This window comes from Dermacentor albipictus, unplaced genomic scaffold, assembly GCF_038994185.2.
Source record: "Dermacentor albipictus isolate Rhodes 1998 colony unplaced genomic scaffold, USDA_Dalb.pri_finalv2 scaffold_12, whole genome shotgun sequence".
NCBI classification, from domain to species: Eukaryota; Metazoa; Arthropoda; class Arachnida; order Ixodida; family Ixodidae; genus Dermacentor; species Dermacentor albipictus.
In genome coordinates, this window is record NW_027225566.1 from 13567034 (window position 1) to 13589167 (window position 22134).

General features: G+C 44.6%; 1 protein-coding gene across 1 annotated transcript; it reads left to right on the top strand.

Moving 5' to 3' along the window:
* Positions 1-1418: 1418 nt before the first annotated feature.
* LOC139051500 (uncharacterized) lies at positions 1419-21173 on the top strand. Its single transcript, XM_070528484.1, has 3 exons — positions 1419-1576; positions 13073-13418; positions 20869-21173. The coding sequence occupies exons 1-3, from the start codon at positions 1510-1512 to the stop codon at positions 21095-21097; spliced, it is 642 nt and encodes a 213-aa protein (XP_070384585.1). The 5' UTR covers positions 1419-1509; the 3' UTR covers positions 21098-21173.
* Positions 21174-22134: the final 961 nt, after the last annotated feature.

Consider the following 22134-nt stretch of genomic DNA (forward strand, 5'->3'; position numbering starts at 1 on the left):
GAAGTTATAACATGCACTGCATGAGCCATGACGCTCCAACTACTCCTCTCGTGCCAACTGATGAACAACCAACTGAAGAGAACTGAGATAGAGACAAAATGCAAAAGTTAGTCATATGCCTTCCGAACTGTAGTGGGCCATTATCGGTAACCTTTCCTTCTCAAAAACTTGAGCGATAAGTTGATTTTTTGTTTTCGCACTGAACCGTGACCTTCCACGTTCTTTGTTTGGGGCGTTCAGCAGAGTGGCAGTGTTTGCCAATTATTGCGTATAAACTTACCCTATGCTTCTCGAGCCGACACTCCAGAATTTGAATTCTTTCTTAAAATGAAATCTTCCTGTACCCTCATCAGTCCTAAAGTACGAACTCCTGCTTTTGAAAATATCGAAATCTGCTGAAGAAACGCTTTTTCTAGCTCAATAACGTCTGCCTGTTAAAGGGTTACCCCCTAAAATCTCCAAACTAAGGGCGTCTGGCATGTTCTATTTCTATGTACTTCTGTAATAAAGCCGCCGTGGTAACGCTGTAATAAGCACTAGTCTTTATTCAACTTTTTTCAGTGACCTTATCCACTTTATAGATAAGACCGGTGCAGTTGATGAAAGCAGCAATAGCTTTCTTTAGGGCGATTGCTTTTTCATAGCCTCGCCACTGTTTCAGCTATCTTACCTGTTGTGGTACATGGTCGATGCCGTACAAATATGGCCCAGTAAAGAGGTCTTATTCGGATCTAGTGCGCTGTATTGAAGGGCCTAAGTAATCTACAGATCAAAGTTGAACTACATGTTTATGATTATCGCATTGAGAGATATTTTTCTCCTACAGGGCTGGGCTTTACAAGACGCTTGCTAAATCGAGGCTATTTAACGCCAAATCATTATTAAAAGTAATTTGACTTATGCAGTTCTAAGAACAGGAAGTAGCACTGCGCATGCATGGTGCTAGGGCTCCTAATCATGATCGCATGGTCCTATTTATTATGTTGGTTAAATTGAGCTTTACCCTGTAGTGCAGCTGCTATTTTCTGCATGAGATATAGCAGATGGTTCTCCATCATCACTATGACCAAAGTTTGGCTTTATTGACCATCGTCTTTGCGGGTCTTACATGCGACTCCAAGAAAACATCAAAGTGCTTCCGAAAGGCAGCGCACACCTATAGCATGCATTACGCGGTAAAGATCAGCGAGATAGATTTTGTTCTTAGAACATTTGCTTGTCGTTCATGCGATGTCGTTTAATCTCCGTTCTCATTGCCTAGGAATGACGTCTAACCATCTGTCCGTTTCCACGTCTCGAAGTCTCGGATACCTGGAGATGAAACAGCTGCATAGTGAGCGCTTCTCCCGCGTCTCGGAAACAGGGCTCGACCTAGTGATTGTTATCGCGCCGCCCGCGCTCGCCAGTGATATAAGGTTCGCGTGAGTCCTCCCAAGTACTAGCACCAAGGCTGGAGGCTCGCACACCGACTTGGGTCGCATTTGTGCGTGGAGAATCCCCGGTGCAGTCATGAATTTCGACAAACGAATTTTGGTCATCTTGCTATTGGCGTTTACGTGTGGAGGTCACAGCTCAGGTGAGACCGGCGTTATTTAAGTGATTGAATTGGGTTCTTTGTTTGGGCACGTAGCAATTGAAGGCACAGGAAACACGGAAAACGAGAGGAGGTACGCAACACCAATGGAGCCGTACCGATTCTCTTCCTGTTCATTCTGATGCTATTCCATTTATTTCTTGCTGATTCTATTCATTTCTTATCCGTCTCACGTAGCGGATGATACCGGTGACAAGCGGGAGTGCGAGCCTATGACGAAAGGCAAGAATAATGTAAAATGAAAGAATTATCCGCGCTGTTTTGCGCTGCCATTAACATTTCTCTTGCTTACGTTGTCTTTCTAGCGTTTCTCACACTTTCGTTTACACTGTGACGAATGCCATTCTGCCGAGTTATCTCGTCTTTATGAATTGCGGTCTGCTTTGGCGATGTATGTGAGCTGAGTACTGGAGCTTTAACGCTCTTTTGTAAGTCAAGTTTTACGGGCCGGTGAACATTTTACAGAGTCAGATTTGATCTATCACCATCATCATCATCGTCAGCCGGTTTTATGTGCACTGCAGGAAATCTACCAGTCACTCAGAATTCAGTGGCCACAGCTGTGGACATGCTTTTAGGCTTTTACAGTGGGGCTGGTAAAGCCCCGCTGGGTTTCCCTTTACGTTCGTGACTTCGCCGAGCTGGGGGAGAGAGAGCTGAGACAGAGTGAAAGCAGAGTACAAAAATAGCACCGCCTAGCGTAGGGACGCAGATAGATTCTTCAGCACTCAAATGAGAACAGAAAATGTAGGTGCCCTTTCTGCCTAAATTATGGTATTTATTTATTAAATACTGTCGTCTTGACCCTATAAACGTATGCTACCATCGCTATTCGTGCTGCTAAACACTTGCCGCGTATAGATGGCGCGGACCAATGATAATTAGATACTATTTTTTCGTATTTGATAGTTTTTATTACTTTTAAAATGCAGGAATATAGGCAATAGCATGCCGCACATATCAACCACTGCATATAATGCGATCCGCAAGTTTTCTTTTTGTCACAAGCCCAATAAACAAGAATTTAAAATACTAAAAGAAGCTTAAATTACCTGCCACAATGATTGAATAATCAATTGATAAGAAGATTCTCCGGTCCGCAGAAGAAAGCATTAGGCAAAAGCAGAAGCAACACAAAGGCGTTGGACTATAGTAGAACTAGTCTTTGGGCGAGATACTGCGTATTTAAGCTTCAGAACAGGAACATCAAGACAACATGGCACCATAAACACTTTTACGCACTTCTGACCTAATGTAGATCCACTCTGCGCCCTCCTTCCAAATTCAAACTTTTTTTTCACTTAATCCATCCTTTGATGGTGCTTTCGTAAACCTGCTAGGCGGGAGGTCTATGAAACTGAGTGGCAATAGAACTTTATCTTCTTCAGGAGAGTGCTGAGAAGCCAACCCTCCAATGGAATGTGCTTATTACCATGAAGGCACCAAGCCGGAGTTGTTGATCTTCAAATCTAAGAAGCTAGGTCGTAGGCCGAAAGGTTGGGTACCGGAAGTTGAGCCTTGCATTAGAATTCATACTAGGGAAGGGTCGGTGATACCCAAAGTTGAAGCAGTGAGGTTCCTGGGTTTTGTACTTGAAGCAAACGGATCGAACATTAGAACCATTCAGCGTATTACCAAGAAGACGGAGGAGGCCATAAGACTTATAAGAAGGATCTCTAACAGGCATAGGGGTTTAGGAGAAGAAGGGGCGATGCGCTTAGTTCACGCATTTATTATGTGTCATTTCTCGTATGTGGCAGCTATGTTAAATTGGAATAGGGGGGAGAAAAATAAATTGGAAGCATTAATGAGAAAAGCCATCAAGGCTGCGCTTGGTCTGCCTATGACTACATCAAACGATATGTTGTTACGACTGGGTTTGCATAACACTTTAAATGAAATTCCTGAGGCTCAACGTACCGCACAGAGGGAGTGGTTGCTAGGTACACCAGCGGGTAGCTATATTTTAGAGTCAATTGAAGAATCGGTGGCTCTGTCGCACGATAGCGCGCCCCTACACGAGTTGAACGTGAACCTTAGGGCAAATATTATGGTTCGTCCGTTTCCGCGGAATGTACACCCCGTGCACAATGTAGGGAGGCGGGTCGCGATAGCTAGGGCTTTGTTGCGGGAGGCGAAGGATTAGGAGGAGCAGTCTGCGTTTGTTGACGCCGCATGGAATAATGATAAAAATGCTTATTCGGTGGTGGTGGTAGATGGCAAAGGGAGTGTTAGAAATGCTGCTTCCATATATACCAAAGATCCGGGGGTTGCTGAACAGGTGGCTATTGCTGCCGCACTAATTGATTCAAGAAGAGTTTTGGTGTTTAGTGACTCGCGATCTGCGATTAAAGCCTTCTCGAGAGGACTTGTTGCGAAACCGGCTAACAGACTGCTACAGGGTAGTGATATCACTTCGCATACAGTTACTTGGTTCCCGGCGCACATGGGGACAGTGGAGGGAGCCCCGCGTAACCTCAACGAGGTGGCACACAGGGAGGCACGAGGATTAGTGTGCCGTGTACTCCCTGAAGGGGCTGGATCTCCCGCTCCTGAGGACAGGGACCAACTGTTAACCTACAACGAAATCACCAAGCACTATTACTTAGGGCGCAGGGCATTCCCGCTGCCACATCCTAAATTAAATAGGCCGCAGGCGGTTACATTAAGGATAAAATTAATCCGGACTGCGGGGTTTCAGTCTATTGTAGTAAGTGGGGGGTTTGCTCGATTTAGAACACATGCTGTGGCGCTGCTTGGCGTTGGCCGGTGATGGTTCTCGAGGTGAACAGTGGTGGAACAGCACAGTGAAGTGCAGGCGGACCAACTCAGGGCTGTCCAGAGGGCCCGTGTGATGGCAGAAGGGCTCGGCCTCTCTGTACCGACGTGGGAGCGGCCCGCATCAGTCCCAGACTGATCCCTCAGGACCTAAATAAAGTTCTTCGTACCGTACCAACACGCAGTAGCAGGAGACTCCACGCCGTGCGTTTCAAGTACGAATGCTCTTCCTAGGCCTACGTAACGTGCATTTCTACGGCTCATTACGAAGACTCTGCAGCCTGTTGTATGGTTCCAGGTTTTCACTCAGAGAATATATGATGCACCTGTAGACAAAATTGATTTTCTGATTCTAGGGTAGCAGCCACTAAGGGTTCGTTTGATACGTAGTTCCTGTTAAAAATTGGAAGAGTGAACTAAGCGGGACTTTGCAATGCTACACGAACTATGCTATACACCTCGAATTCTTTCGCTGATCCTGGAAGAATATTCTTCTTTTACACCTGCGTGATCGAGAAGGAGGGACAGGGTGACAATGTGATGAGACCTACAAAATCCCGGAGGAAGAAGGCTCAAGCGCATTTGCTTGAAAAGCTTTTACGCACACAACTGCCTCGTGCAGTCAATGAACATAGGATGAACATCCAAGTTCATTCACTTCCTTCCGCTTACTCATCACACTTATCGTATTCTCTACTATATTCAATGTGGGTCCACATGCACAAGACAAAAAAAAATAAATTAAAGCCCTCTGCACTTACCATTTCTTGTCTTTTTGTGTTACTTATAGTATGATGCGTTTAATCTGAAGTGATCTAAATGGTATTTATGGCAAACGTGGGACAGGTGAGCGACTCAATTAGTCCACAGAACCGGCCTAACAGCAGCGGAATATTTTGCATCCCCCACCATGGTTGCTTAGTCGGTATGGCATTGCTCTGCTTACGCACAAGGTCAGGGGATCAAATCAAAGCCGCAGCCACCACATTTCGATGGGGGCAAAAAGCAAACGCGGCACTTATGCCATGCTTTGGGTGCACGTTAGTGAACCCCACGTGGTGCAACTTACTCAGGATTCGCCCACTGTGGCGTGCCTCTTAAGCAGATCGCACTTTTGCGTCTTGAACCCCCGGAGTTTCTTTTACATTTTGGATATACTCAATTCTCCAAAAACACGCCGAATTCAACAAATTACATAACGTATACGCTTAATGTTTCATTCAGCTAATGACGCCGATAAGAGCCGATCGAAACGGATAACATTATGTTTTGTTGCTGCGTCAGACTGAAAACGCTCTCGCAGCCTTACTAGGGTGAAGCCAGACTCCAACGGACTGCTGCCTTTTTATGCATATTTCTTACGCCATGCGGGCCTTAGTAGCTGCCAATTGGGTGAAGCTGCGCTAGGGACGGGACTAGAGATGCATGAGGTGTCAAATGTAGACCATTGTCAACGATTCAATACTACCAAGCAAAACGTGAGAAAATTAGTTTTTGTGCTTCTAGATTTGTCTGCGTTTGAGGACCTTGCTTTAAGCCTCCTGCGACACGGCGATTTTCTTATGACACTATATTACATAAAAGCCTGAACAGAATCTGAACCACATGCTGAAGTACTTAAGTGCACCAAGCGGCTTTGATGATTTTTTGTTGTCGCTTCAATTTATGCCCACCAAACATTTGCAAAGAGGTGAACTGTGTGCGCGTTATTGGAATACGTTGTACACAACACAAAGTATGTCAATTATATTTGTGCCTTCAATTATGAATAGGAAGGGTAGCGCTCCAATTGAAAAGCATGCTTTCCGTAAACAACCTGAGCGGAGGTTTCCAAGTTGTCAGTAATTACGCACTAGTAGCACCTTCAACCCCGAAAAAATTTCTGGAACCCCATAATTATTTTCGAGCAAAGCAGGTGGTTCCGTGTAGTATGTTTAGTTACAGGCTTTAGAAGCTTCCGCAAAAAGATTTGCTTGTCCAGCAGTATCTACACTGTGGCTATTCACTACTTGCGAAGTTGGATATTTATATAGTTGTAGTCTATTGTTGCGGGTGTTCTTTGTAGATAGGTTTGCGAGCAGAACATCAGATGTTGCCCAGCAAGGACGACATCGAAGTTTATGTTATCCCAGTGTTGCCACTTGCGCCTACTATGTTCATTTTTAATTTGTGAATACGCTTCTTTATTTCAGTGCACATAGTGTTCGCAATCATGACTATCGACATACGGTTTACTGACTATTTGATTTAAAGAGGTAGCGTTATTATCCTACATGTGCGGAATCTAGGGGATTGTCTCTGCATACGCCAATAAGGAGGACGGATGCAGCAAAGTGATAATCAGCTTTAGGGAATAGCCGCCGTAGATAACTTATTTAGACCGACGCTGGGGTTTACGTGCCGAAGCCATATTATGATTGTGAGACACACCATAATGTCGGAGTCCGGATTGATTTTGATCATCAGAGCTCTTTAACGTACATCCAATGCACGGTGCACGACCGTTTTCGCAATTCGCTTCCATCGAAATGCGGCTGCTTCCATCGAAAGGGCGGGTGCTATAAGACATCACCAGTCGCATCGATATATATGTAGAAAAATGGATCTATAAAACCATATGTTGGAATATACTTGAACAAATTATCGCGAATAAGCGTGGAAGCAACACCTCCATACGCCTCCATACACCTCCTGCTTTAAAATTCACGCCTAAGTTAGGCTTATAGACCCTTTCACTCTTTATAAACATAGGCCCTGGACGGTTTCTGGTTTTGCTCGTTGACGTAGCCTACAGAATTCAGCGAGCAAGAAAGGCATTGGCTGCGATATTCACTAGCAAGGGTGCGTTAAAATCTAAGCCAGCAGATTTTCAACACTTTTCCTCTGTAGATAAGGACAATTCGACGAGTGCATGTTCCCCTAAGTTACACGAACAAGTTTGTTCGTTTGTCTTGAGGCGTAATGCCCATGTCATTTATCTCAAAACATAAAGGTAGACTTTCCGCCAGTAAAACATTCGTATTCAGGCATATTAATGGGTGGGATAAAAGAAAGAAAATCTCCTCACTGCACGCGATCGAAGTATGGACCTCTTGGTTGCAATACAGTTGTTTAAACGAAATAAACAGCCGGCAGGTTCTTGGTAAAAATTGTAGGCTGTGTTTATTGCGACTGCCACACGCTAAAACAAGCATGAGCCGTTATTCAATATTCATTCCTCAGTTAGTTATTAGTTGTGGAAGAAAAAACGCTAGACTACTCAAAAAGTAGAGGGCTGCTCACGAGGATCACGAGCGATATTAATTTGGCTGCATTGGCTTTCACGCACCTCCTTTAAAACAGCACCTGAAGTTGTACCAAAGCTCCGAAAAATGCTTTAGCATTGTGCTTTTCTGACATTAAGATGTTCTCGCTGTCGATCTTTTTATCAGAGTTCAAGTTCAACACTTTGTGTATATATATATATATATATATATATATATATATATATATATATATATATATATATATATATATATATATATATATATATATATATATATATATATATATGTTGTATTAAAACGGAATCTGGCGGTTGAAGTCTACGCTTCGTACTTGTCGCGCTGTTGTCTTTGTTTGAATATTATTTGAATATTCTTGGAAGTAGAGCGCATTAGTTATGGCACAGTTCAGCTGGAGCTAATACAATCCGTTGGCCAAAGCAGAAACGACAGTTGTCGTACTTCAGTTTAAAAGTCTGGAGTACTGGGCTCTTTCGCAATGCATTACAGTTGCTAAACCCCAATCGCATCAGCGACAAGTCGGAGACAGGAACAGGAAAGTGGTATTGTGGACTACACAAAGCGTACTTTGTTGCCCTTGTTTGGACGAAACTGACACAGCTTACTAATATTTATTTATGACATAACTGGAGCGAAAAATACCAGCAGGAAGGTCTTTAAAAGGCTTAAGTCGCGTGAGGTGGCTGATGCATAAGCTCAAAAGATTATCATTATAGACAGCACAGTTAAGACGCGCAGGACACGCTCGCCGAATGGCTTCGTACACCGAGACGTGCTTAAAGGAATTCGTGGGGCACGTACGCAAGTGAGCCAAAAGGAGAATACGCACGTTTTGCTCAATACTTGGCCTCAGTAAGCCACTCACGACAGTGTGTGCAGAGCCGGCCAAAGGACTGCGTGAACGCAGTAAGATAAATTTAGCTGCGTGCCCCCTCAGCACCCTTTATCATCATCATCCTATTTTATGTACACTGCAGGACACGGTATTTTAAACGAGACTCACTTATTCAGTTGATCAACAAAACCTGGATAAAGCGACTGCTGTGGCTCCCAGGCAGCTACCCCAGCGACAACTTTCATAACCTTATTATCCGCTAGCCCGCAGCGTTAAACCACACTTTGAGTCCGCAAGCCTTGCCCGACATTTCCTTACGAATGAGCATTTAACTATGGCGGAACTGCTGACTCACTTGGCGTCCATGAACCGGTGCACACCACCGCGAACCGACACTCATCTTCCAGTGCACGCTCAGCTGTGGAGGAGCACATATTTTCTTCCCGTAAGGCCCAACATATAGCTACTATATACAGCGACCCTTCTTGGGTTTGGTGCAAATTTGGTGCAGCCAAAGAAACGCGCTATATATATTGTTCGCTTATAAAGCGAACTCATGCCATAGAGAACAGGAAACGACGCTTAAAGGTTGATGTCCGCAGGCCTTCATTTCTCATTGCTACGGACTGCCGTCACAAAATTAAGTGAAAGGACCAGAGCTGAGGCCTTTGTCACTTTCAGCGAGAATACCGTCGTACTTCTTTACACCCACCAAAGTTACTCGATAAACGTCATTCGGGAGGGCCCACAATACAATTCAACACGGCAGAGCATTGCACGGATACGGTAGTGGTGCATCGCGTGATCCCGAGGACCACTCGCTCGCCGCAACTGCACTTGCTCTTGCCCCAAGCTGCGATTATTACGCCGTAACTACATCGATGCGCCAATAACAGCGTTCAAGATCATGAGAATAAACATGGTGCCAAATGCACAGTGGCAACTCCTGGCAACCCCTGACCGAAGCGAGGGGTGCTCACAGGCATGGAGCGAACGGTGACCGGGCGAATATATATATATATATATATATATATATATATATATATATATATATATATAAACAAAGACCCTGTGACATTCCCGTCATGCACCAGAATATAACACGTGGCGCGTTCCGACTTCAGAAATTTCTAAAGTTGCCTCGCATTATAATCGTAGGTATTTGGTACTCGAGCACAATTAACAGAATAGTTCTGTGGAATTTACCAGTCCCGCGTTAAAGCCCGTGGAAACAGCATGAGGTTGGCTGCTTCCTTTTTCTCGATCAAATCTATGGCTCTCGTAGAAGGCTCTTCCTTTCTACTAAAATGCACCATTAAGGCAAATTTTGCACCACTCATGATACAAGCAGACACCGGAAATCAAGAGAAATAACCAGTTTGCCGCCATTATGAAGAGCGAACCATGGCTTCTGTTCTCACCTACATATTCCAATTGTCCCTAAGGGGCAAGTGAGGGGCCCCAATATATGCACCACCCATATGGAAATGCTGTTCCTGAGGCGTGAGACCTTGGTGGATTTTATCACATAAACTGGGCAAAGTGGCACTTTGTATGCATGCGCTACCTGTGCTGCACGCCAAGAATATTTGTAAAAGTGAACAAGGGCGATACACGCCAACTCTGAAAATTAGACCGAAAGCTCTGTGCTGCAATGAACGAACGTCGTGACAGTACGCCGGAGAATCCACGCGAAAAATAGCCGAAAGCAGTCTTCAAAACACAATGGTCTTATTGAACCTCCACAAGAAAAAAGTTGTATTCTCCGCAGGGTGGTGATGAGGCGCAGAGCGTTGTTCTCCTTCGCCCACGCTTGGTGTAGATTGCATGATGTATCACGGTTCCCTCATTTGGATTTTTATGCGCTTTATGGATAGTTCCCGCACGACAGCTCCCAAGGATGTTAAGCCTGTGATTGGCATCCCTCACGCGTACGCGGCTCGCTCACGCTCTCACAAGACCGAGCCATGGCACGCAGTCTTCTCTTCATGCTTACGTGAAGGAATGTCGCGCTTATTATGGCCACGTGGTGCTTCAAACGTCATTCACGCATCATTTACATGCGAGTCACACTAAAACCTATAGTTTAGCATAACATTAAGCTTGGATTTTTTTAGAGTCGAGAGCTGCTTGCCTCAGGTGAAAAATATTCCGAAGCAAATATCCGCAACAAGAGGAGGCATGTGTATGCTGCAGCAAAACTCCGAGCATGGTGAACACGTCCTAATGGAATGCGAAGGGATTCAACCAGTGCGACCTGGAGGTAACGTACACCTTCCAGAACCGTTTGGATTTCAAGCGAACGGAAGCATCAAACGGTCATCAGTCAAAATAAGCAAGAAACGTTAAGAGTACTGGTGAAAAGTAAAATAGAGATGAGATTGATACGAAAGGATCCATTACCGCCGCAAGTAGCGATAAAAGATAAAGAAGTCTGAGAGAAAAAAAAGCTTATTTAGATGTCTACAACAACACTAGAATGAAAAAAATGTACAGCATACCTGATGAAATCAAGCAGGCTACGTGAGTACTTGTCCCCGCCCCGTTTGAAAAGGGATGCGAATAAATCACCACAATCACCCCTGGTGTTATGGGATAATGCCAAGTACGAAAGCATCTATGACATTCTCGTGAAGCAGCTAAGCGAGATACATAGGTTCAACCGAGTAGAAGTATCCGGATGGCTACGCCGGAAGTGCGATATATTGGTGAAAATTCTCTGTTCGCTATGGGAGTAGTGTTTCATGTATCTTACATTTTTATTAGGCAAAGGGTGCAACAGAAGGCTGGAGTACGCGGACGACATAGAGCTACTAGCGGACTATGCAGGATGTTTACAGACATGCGAATATATGTAGCGAGGGAACGACATATTTAGGCCTCACCTTTAGCAGACAAACCTGGAATCATCATCTTTATTGAAAAAGAAAAACGAGTAATTACGTGGTTCGAAAATGCAATTAGGTGCTTAAAATTGCATATTTTGTTGTGGTGGAAGTTAACCAAAGGTTGGTAGGCCGTTTGCTTTCTGGGCCTACGATGAAACCCCAAATTGGAAAGGGCAGGGTGACGTGAGCTAGGTTTCTTTTGAAGCCAGAGAAGCGAAGAACGAACTGAGCTTCGAAGAAAATTTCAGGAATATGAACCAAAATAAACGAGCGCCTAAAGTTGATGTCTATCTGTACCTCAAAAGCTTAGACAGAGAAATTGAAGAAAAGGTCAGGGAAGTTGGCGACCATGCAAAGGGGAATTCAAAGTGCAAATAGGCAACCAAGACTCCTCACAACCACAGTGATAGAAACAGAAATATTGAACAGCATGCAAAGAATAGAAACAAAGAATATCATGGTGGTTTACGAGAATAGGAATAAAGTAATGAGGTGTGAAAATGTGTTCGATAGCAGAAAGGGAAGTGCCTTCCTATTTCACGCTCGAGCTGGTTGCCTAAGGACAAGAACATAGCGGAGTAAATATTCACTACAGCATTAGGCATGCGTCTGCTTCATTAAAAATCCGAACACAACTCAGCACATCATAATAGAATGTGAAAGTATTGACCCAGTGAGGTCTGTAGAGAACACACACCTTCCAAAAGCGGTTATATTTAAAGTGGATGGAAGCCATGAACCGGTCAGCAGTCCAGATATTCAAGGAATGTATAGAGTATTTGTGGGAAAAAGGCACGGGAGATATTGCAGGACTGCATCCGATACAGGTATAGGTAACGCTACAAGGTATATATAGAAGAGAAAACACAAAGGAGATATAGACAAAATGCTAGACTAAAAAGCATATATTACATACGTCATTAGCTCAAGCAGGCTAGGCGACTATTTCAAGGGAGGTGCTAACAAATAATCTACAAGATCATCATCGTCGTCATCATCACCCGAGAAAGCTAATATAGACAACGCTGGAATAAAACTCCCCGTATCGCCTATGCATTGCAATCGGTAACCATAGCGGTGACGCCATGTTGCTATGCGCGCAGGCGTAAACGAGGAGATGCGATTAAGACGGGACGCGCAATGAACGCGATTGCGATGGCGGAGCCATTTGGTTCAGACACTTACCAGCGCACCATTTGCGAATCATAAATTTTATTAAAAATGCTATAAATAGCCATAGAATCTTCCTCAAGAGTATACGGAATGAAATTTTCACATCGCTCACATATACCTCTTACGTATAAATGCTTGCTTTTGCTTCATATTTAAATATTTTTAGCGTTACAAAAGTGAAAGGTAGCAACACGGCGGTGTCGTTGTGGATCCCTCTCCCCACACATAGGGTAGCCAACTAGACTCAACCTGGTTAACCTCGCTGCCTTTCCTTCCTGCCTTCAATCTCTCTCTTTCTCTGGTAATGAATGAGTCGCTTGGTCTAGCTCATCGTCGTGATGATTGAAAAGACAACGTATCTATATTGATGACACACCAAAAGGACTATATTAAATATTATTTTTTTCTGCTGCCGTCTTAAGCAATAAAGGCTTAGTCGTAGGGAATCAATCAAGACAAGGGGAGCTAATGAGATATTGTGGCACTGACAGTCATCATTCATTTTTGTTTTCATTTGCAGGGACCCCATCTGACCAGAAGACCGACCTGTTCACAAAGATGCTTAGGCTAGGAGTCAGCTATTTAAAATTGGATCCCATGGCACTACCTGACCAAACGGTGGATTTTTCTTTCTTCGGCAAAGCGTTGCTGCTCGAAGGATCAGTCTCAGGCCTTGGATCGCTTACGCGGACAGGAACGAACATTGTTCGAGTCGAAAACGGTACCTTCTGCGCCAGCATAGATGTGGGCACTCAGCAACTGCTTGTCAACTACACGGCCTTGATAACTGCTGCGAGTTTTAGCCACCTGGTCGCGTACATGTCCGCCTCCGTTAGTGCAACCAGGATGACCATCCATCTCAATGAGTAAGTGTGCCTATGCACCTAATTCAGTGTAAAGGAGTTAAAAGAAACTTGGGAAATTAACAATGAAGTATTATATTCTGGCACTTTACGTTCCAAAAGCACGATCTGATTATGAGGCTTGAGTGCCTCGGGCGGCCGGTCCTGCGATAATTTTGCGTGAATTTGCGGGCTTCTTTGGCGCTCGTAAAAACACTTCTATGTAGCACGCATAGAGCAACAGAAAGCTGTATCCGCAGTTCGTCATAGGATAGGATAGGGATAACTTTAATAAAGTGCCGGCAAACGACGGTTTAACGCACCATGACGCTGGCCAAGCGTCGACCCAGGGTTACACCCTCCTCTGCACAGTTCGTCATGTTGCTCTACAGTTCGCTCATTCACACTTTTTATCAAATTATAATTTTATGGAGCTGGAATAAATGACTTAGACTAATTACGTAACTAGGTGGTGTGCAAAAAAATAATCTGAGTCTCTGCAAGCGATGGCAAACAATATAACCGTTGATCTGTCCAGCTTCGTGTCATTCCCATATTTTTAAGCTCTGCGTAAAGTTAACTGGGATACAGTGCATATGCATAAGTGTGGAGAGTTTTTCCGAACGAAAAAAGGTCCCCGATTACACGCAACATTGTCGCGCCAGTGGCCACTCGAGGCCCCTTGCGTGTATTCTCGGTCTCCCTTCAAGCTTGGAAAAATACTTTTATGTAGCATGTACTGAGCCATAGAAAGGTGCATCCATTGCTTTTAATGTAGCTGTACAATTTTCTCATTGACACTTTTCATTAAATTCTAATATTGGACAACTTGATATATTATTTGAGACTAATCATGCAATTACGTGGAATGCAAAATATAGTCTGTGTATCTCGAAGTGATGGCAAACTACTTTGAGTTTTTTCTGGCCAGCTACGTGGCATTTACGTGCTGGTAAATTTTGATGCATGACAGTCGGATACCCTCTATACTGAACGGGAAGAAGTGGAACCGACGCACCCGATTTTCGTTGGTCCAAATGATGTTAATACAACGCACAAGGAAACCAAGAAAATCATAGGGTCAAAAACTTGTGTTAATTGAAATATAGAAATGATAATGTATCGGGAAAATGAAAGTGAAAGAAAGTTCAACTTCCAGCTGATGGGGTTTCACCTACTTGGAATGCTGAACGCACGAAATTGAATAATAATTATGGTGACGTTTCCTAACCCGCATGGCTTAGGAAACCACGTATCACACTCTTTTTTCGGCAACCGATGCTTGGCGTCCCCCAGCGCTTGCTGCACATTCTCTGTAGGAACGCGCTTTATTTTGACGTGGTAAGGGCGTATCGCGCATGCTTTACGGCTTTGCTATTCGAACGGACGTGACGAACCACCGCTCCCTTGAAGGTGACAGCAGGCAGTGAGAGCCCTGCCGCTCGGTGGCAATAGATGGGTTTACACGGGCGTGCGGCTAACCACAAGATAGCGTGCCGTGTACCATGTTATAGAGGTCCAGCCTTTGCATGCATTCATGCACTAGTTTAGGAAACCCCTCGCCTTGCGCTCACCTCCGCACGATGGAGAAGCGTTGAAACCACGGCCCCTTCCTCGTGATCATAAAATCCGAGAATGGGAGTCGGCTTGTGGTCGATAGTCAATTAGGTGGCATCTAACGCACTGCTGAAATGCATTACAAAAATGTCAAAAGCAGTTGTCGAGGCAGTGAAAAACACGAACAAAAATAAATGAAAAATAAAGCTTAGGGGCCGGAGCAAAGACAGCGAGAACGTGCTTCAAATTAATGTAAATTTGCCAAGTTATGCATTATTCTCATTAATTTGCATTTGTGAAAGTTCAGCCTTATTAAAAGAAAGCTTTAGCTCAGCGGCTACCATCTAAATACATGGTAACATGGTAACGTTGCTCAAACTAAACGATACGCTGGAAAGGTAGCTTTCACTGCGTTGAAAAACGCGTGGCTGCTCACGACTATTTGATGAAGCTGTTAATTTGTCCAGGCATCGCGATCGTCTCATGCGCGAAATAGTTGCGTCTGAACAAATCGCCCTAGGTGGGGAGCGGGATTGAGAAAAGGATTGAGACATGCGTTGCGCTCACTGAACGCGCGCCCAAAAATCACTACATCGTCTAGATAACACATGCATACTTCCCACTTCAAACCACGCAGGTAGTTGTCCATGAAGCGCTCAAAAGTTGCAGGCGTATTACAGAGAACGAACGGCATCACATTAAATTCAAGCAGTCCATCTGGTGCTACAAATGCCGCTTTCTCCTTGTCGGCCTTGTGCATAGGAATCTGCCACTACCCCGACCTCAAGTCAACAGGCGAAAATTAAGACGTTGATGAAAGGCAGTCGATAGCGTCGTCAATACGCGGAAGATGATATACGTCCTTTTTAGTGATGGTGTTGAGACGGCGGTAGTCAACACAAAATCGCCATGTACCAGCTTTCTTTTTAACCAGAATCACTGGCGCTGCCCACGGACTACAGGATTCTTGGATTACATTCTGATTTCGCTTTTGGTAGATTTAGTCGTTGATCACCTTGCGTTCCGATGGTGGGACTCTGTATGGTTTCTGTCGTAAAGGTTGGGCAGATCCCATATCTATGCGACGGTGCATACGAGGCCCCTCTTGCTGCAAAATGGGCCCCTCTTTCTGCAAAAAGTCAAACAGTTGGGCATGTTCTAGCAGAATATTCGCCACTTCGTGGCGATGCTTATTGCTGAGTGACTTTTCACCATAGTTAGAACTGAGGAGTGCGCAGCAGCCCAGGCATTAACGGAATAGCGTTCATCTGCAGAATCAGGGGTCTCTGTAACAATGGCAAGCGACAGCACTTGATCTTCTAGGTAGGCGGCAAGTTTCAGACCCTGTGGTTGTATTGCAGGTTCACTCAAACAGTTTGCAGCCCATAAATTAGTGCGTCCCTGAACAACTGACAGCGTGCAATACGGTATCAGCACATTCCTCTTGATGCAACTCAGATGTGCGGGATCCATGGTAGCGTCAAACGTTCAGTCGGTGGTAGGGAAACAGGCAACTGAAAAACACGTTGCGGATAACGGAGGCACAACTCTATCCCTGGATACACAAAACACACTTTCATGATATGGTGGGCCTTCCATAAACGCAGCATAAAAGCTCGTACCTACACTGATTTCACCCGTTTTGTAGTCGGGAGTGGCACCACACAGTTTAAAAAGAACAAGGCCCAGGATTACGTCAAGAGTAGAATGAGGTAGAACAGCGAACACTGCGTTAAATATTTGACCACCGAAGGTAAGGTCTACCTTGCACACGCCCAGAGTATACAACAACTCCGCACTCACTCCGCGAAACATATCGGCACGGTCCCAGCGAAACATCACTTTTCGTCCTAGGAGGCTTTCAAACGCAAGACTCATCATTGAAATGGTTGCTCCCGTGTCCACTAAGGACATTGAAGAAACTCCATCAATTAATACAGACACCTTATACTTAAACATAAAAAAGGTTGGAGGTATCTCTGTCGACATCAAAGATTGTCCAGCGACCTCACCTTCAATGGCCGCATTGACTAGTTTTGCGGAGGTAACGACGGGTAGCGATGCCGCGGAGAGGGCGACCGACTTACGCGAGGAGCGGGTGGCGGTGTCAAGCTGCGATCGGATGCTGGAGAACGGTTCCGCAGCGGCTCCGGGTGCTGGTGAGAGAAGCCTCCTGGATATGTGTGCGAGGGCGAATGCACTTCGCCCGGGGAAGCGCGGTACCGCCTAGACATCGTCGATCGGTCGAACCTCGGTGGTTGGTGGTGATTGCAGTACCTAGCAATGTGACCCATGTCGCCACAGCTACAGCACACAGGTAAACGACGATCGATGAACTGCTCATCGAAGCGCTCAGCCGTGGGGGGTCGTGTAGCAGAGCGAAGTGGCTGAGCCCGCTGCACAGGAGGAACCGTTGGTCTGCGTGCAAACTTGCTGGGGTGACGGTGTTCTGAAAGTCGGTTTTCGGGCGTAATTGTGCCCTCACATGGCCATGGAGCTCCTCTGTGGTTGACGTCTGTGACACATACCGCCGGTTTCCACGAAGCGCAGGGTGGGGCAGGCGCCATGTGTTGCGTGTAATAAGCATCAGCTTGTTGTATGACGTTGCGTGCAAGTTCCTGGTGTCGCAGCAGTTCGTCATGCAAGAACTGCCGTATTGTAGACCAAAGATCGACGGACGGGCTCTCATCGACGCTGGCGACGGTTGTGACATTCTCCAGGCATCGAAATTTTAGCACAAGTCGACGTTTTTTCAACGTCTCAAACGTACGGCAATGACGTACGACATCTGAGACGGAATGAACCTGTTCCCTGCTTATAAGGGAATTGCAGACATCTTGTGCAATTCCTTTGAGGAGATGTCCGACTCGGTCTTCCTTAGATATCTGCGAATTGATCATTTTGCACAGCTTGAGGATTTCTTCTATGTATGAAGTGTGTGTTTCTGCAGGAGTTTGAGCTCTTTGAGCTAGTGACCTCTCGGCGGGTTTTTGTTTGGCGTAGGAGTCGCCAAAACCCTCCTTAATTTCCTCAACGAAGCGCTCACACGTTGTTAGGGAGTCTTCGTGGTTTTCGTACCACATCAGCGCTGCTTCACTAAGAAAGAGTAGGTTATATTTAGGCTGAATGAATGAATCCCAACGTTTGTAGCGGCTCACCCTCAAATAGTGCGTCAGCCACTCGTCGAAGTCTTCGCCCACTTTTCCCGCAAACAAGCGTGGTTCCGTGTAGTGCTGCAAAGGTCTAACTGGCGCTCACCTTTGAGCAGGTGAAACTCAGAGCTGGCATTTGTCCACCTCCGTCCTAAGCCATAGGGAAGGTCATTGGCAAGACACCGACAAGACGAAGGCTCCGGCGAAGTTCTAGGTGTTGGGACTCCGTGGTACGTTGTGTCGTACCCCACACTTCCACCACTCGGTTACGCCCACGAAAGGTGGTTATTTTCAAGCCGGGTAGAGTTAGACGCGATGGCCTTGATCAGCTGAGCGCCTGTCGAGATTCACCTAGCCAGCCGCACGTCGTCTTCCTCGTTCACTTCTCTTCGATGCCCCCCATACTGCTTCTTGAGGCGTAAACCCACTACGTACGTAAGAGTGTCACAATATGTATAAAGGTATTACGCCTTTTGTCCAAATAAGTTTGTTGAAAGTAGAGCGCTGTCGCCTTAATCTCATTGTCTATGCCTGTGTTTCTTTTACGCTCTTGTTTCAACATGACAATGGAGAAATCCTTTTTCCTTGACTACCACTTTGTTGAGTTTCATGTGGTTGGTTACGTTTATAAGAAAACAGAAGTGTAATATAATGACAGGAGGGAGGAAGCTTTATTTTTGCCGCCAATTTTCCTAAGAAAGAATTTAAAATCAAAAATTGAAAAAATAAAGAACAGAAATTCAAGTACTGTGTTTTCAACCCTGTAACTCAGTTATAGTGATATCACAATATTGTCAATTGCATGTATTACGATTACTGCTTTTAAAGCAAAGAAAATATAATGTATGAAGAGTACGCTATCCAACAGCAGTCAATCGCCCGCAAATATATCAATATATTGTGACGAAAACTTTCTTAAAACCCTTGCAGACATCGTAACTGACTTACGCAAGCTGTAAACATAAATATCATGTTTGTCCTTGCAGAATGGCTTTTGCGCGGACAGACACGGAAATAGAAAGGCGTTGCAGGACAGCTCCGTTGATCCCCTAACAGACATGTGTGTGTCCATCAGCCGAAGAACTATTCCCCAATCTTTAACCCATTGGCCCAATAGGCACTCTGTGAAGTTTGTCCGCATTAGCCGCTTTAACATATGCAGTTTACCGAACACCAAAATATCTTTTTTTGGTAAACAGCTACTGCTTCGAATATTGTCTCACACAAGATAGAAACTTGCATACTGTGGAAAAGTTTTGTAGAAAGTATCAAAATTGTGTTAAATCAAAATTCACATTTCTACTAAAACTTTTTCTTGCGCGAGCTGGTTCATAACTGAGAAGGAAAACGAAAGCCCGAAACAAACACTGACAGGACACTGACAGAGGACTAGCGCTTCTACAATGTTGGACAAATACGCCTTAATAAAACAGAAAACAAGAAAATACTTTACTAAGCCATAATTCCATTGCGTTGATCAAGCGTCAGCCCAGTGTACTCATGTTATCTTTGTTTCTTTCGCGTTTATGTCTTGCTTCTGATTGGTTCCGTTGCAAAAAATTTACTATTTTCACTTACATGCAGCACATTTTTTTTCAAACCAACACAGTGCTTGGCTCATGTTAGTGTTGCTAGTTTTACATGTATTTGAATAAAGAAATTCGTATTGGTGCCGAGCTACAGCTCTCTTAAATAGTGGCGGCCGCCAGATGAAGGCAGAACCCCAGCCTAGGGACCTGCGAAAACTGAGAATTTCTATATTCGGTAGTGACTTTAGAGCACGTTCAAAAACATGTTGCTGCTCAGTCAGTTCACGTACGGCAGAGATGAAGACCTTGTGTCTGGATCATCTATTTTGTGCATCGCAACAGGGAAGGCACAGCGCAAGGCACAGGCACGAAGAAAGCATTTTGGAAGGCATACGCAATAAACTTTGCTTATGTTTAAGGGCGTTTTTCAGGATGGAGCTAAAAGCGTGAAAAACACAGAGATGTAGCTGAGTATAACGACTATCTTGCAAAGCAGTTCGAAGAAGCCCAAGCAATAGCTCTGGGGAAGGTAGATTTGCTCGTTTTTTACCCAAATATAAGAGGTGGCATTACCTTTACGCACCTCTAAAAATGCTTTGCTGGCCCGCAGGCCAGGGCACCCACTGCTCAGCAGCAGTGAACAAGAGTCGGGCACAAAGGATCTTTCACGCTCGTGAAAGCAGGTGGATTTATTAGCGTTGCAAAGCCAAGTGCGTCAGTGATGCCGTAGCAGCGAGCGGGACGGGGTTGGTGGGTTGCGCCACCTTCAGAACCCTCAACTGCGTGGCGGAATGCTAACACTGCGAAGCGCACCAATAAACCAGGCGCTAAGGTTGCTAGAGCTCGAGCCCAGCTGTGAATCCGATGGCGTTGATAGACGGCGGTGATACACGTGTTTCTTTCGTATAGACTTAATCTGCCAATAACTATGCCGTTCCTTCTTCAAATTCTATGATGTTCCTATTTCCTTCGGCAATCTACAACGTAGAAAAGTTGCTACAATGCAGCACCTGGACGAGCTCTAAGTATATACATCAATATTTTTCTTTTCTTGCAGAGAGTGATCGTCGATTATGCAATTCGAAGTTGACCTAGGAAAGCATACAGAAAGCTGAATTTCGTGAAAGCCCGATATTTTAGTATTGAAAACCTCATGCCCTCATTTCTCTGAGCTGAAAGTTATACCGTGTTATATTTTTATGCCACCTATTTAATTAAACTTCTCGTATTTTGCAGGACTGATGCCGGTGAACTTCAACTCGGGGGTTTCAAGCTAATTAAACTCGATGGACTGGAGGTTAAACTTGACGCAGTAAAGCATGGAGACTTTCTGATTAACACCATTATAAATACTGCTGCAAGTCTCTTCAGTGGCGTCTTCCAGAAGGTAACTGAACAAATGATTGTCAAAGCAGTCAGATCTCATCTTAAAGATATAAACAATCTTCTGTCTGCCCAAGCGTAGGCTATAAGCCACTTGGTAATGTGACTATCAATGATGAATGAATATGTTGGAAAGAATAAAGCATACTCTAAAAATACAGGTGTCCGTTACTATAACTTGACTTTGAATTCGTGTAATATGACTGCGCAAGCACACGACGAATACATATGTATGCCTCGAACCAAAGAGGCACTTCAAATGGAAAGTTCTAAAACAGCCAGCGGTGAACTGAAACAACTAATGACGACTCCAAAGAACTCATAACTGAGATCACCACACGGAATGATGCTTCCACACTTAGGAATCACAATGGTGGAAAAGATAAAATTTGCTTGTCAACGTGCTCATGGGATCAAATATTTTCCTATTTCATCACTTTTCAATATTTCTTCATTTTTTACTGCATGCAAGCATTCGGCTCCTACTTTGTCAACTGCGAGCTAAGTATTTGGGCTTACAACTTCTTGTACTATAATTTATGTATGTTGAAATTCCAAATAAGAAGGCGTTCTTCAATATAACCCACAGCTTGTCTTCGACGAAATCTTCTGTGTTCATCAGCCTAGGGTATTTTTACATCTACTAACATCTAACTGATGCACAAATTACAATGCTAAGCCCCAGGTTGCGCGTTTAATCTCGGCCGCTGCAGCCACATTCGGATTGGGTCAAAATGTGATAGAAGTGTGATGTGCCCTGCATTCCGGGCACTGTAAAGAACCCCAGGTGATCAAAACTACTCTGGTGTTCCCCATTACGGCGTACCTCATAACGAGGTGATGGCTTTGGAATGTATTGGCCTCGTATTTAATTTTTAATAGTGCATAAAATAATTGAGACCTCCAACATATTGTTTTATAACTTAGGTGGTAAGTACAAAAGACCGTGGAATATTCCAGAACGGGACATTGAAAACACAGAAGTGATGTTGATCGGAAAAATTTATTCATGCGTTTCATTTTTCGGGCACGAACGTAACTCGGTGGAAATTACCAAAGACACTAGTTAAAAACGGACACTGACCGCGAAAGTTTATAAAGAGAAAGACATTTCGCCTC

What these genes read in the sequence shown, in the direction of transcription:
- LOC139051500 (XM_070528484.1), top strand. Translation starts at nt 1,510, where the DNA reads ATGAATTTCGACAAACGAATTTTGGTCATCTTGCTATTGGCGTTTACG. An exon ending in GTGTGGAGGTCACAGCTCAG is followed by an intron (nt 1,577 to 13,072) that starts GTGAGACCGGCG and finishes TTTCATTTGCAG; the next exon opens with GGACCCCATCTGACCAGAAG. An exon ending in ATGACCATCCATCTCAATGA is followed by an intron (nt 13,419 to 20,868) that starts GTAAGTGTGCCT and finishes CGTATTTTGCAG; the next exon opens with GACTGATGCCGGTGAACTTC.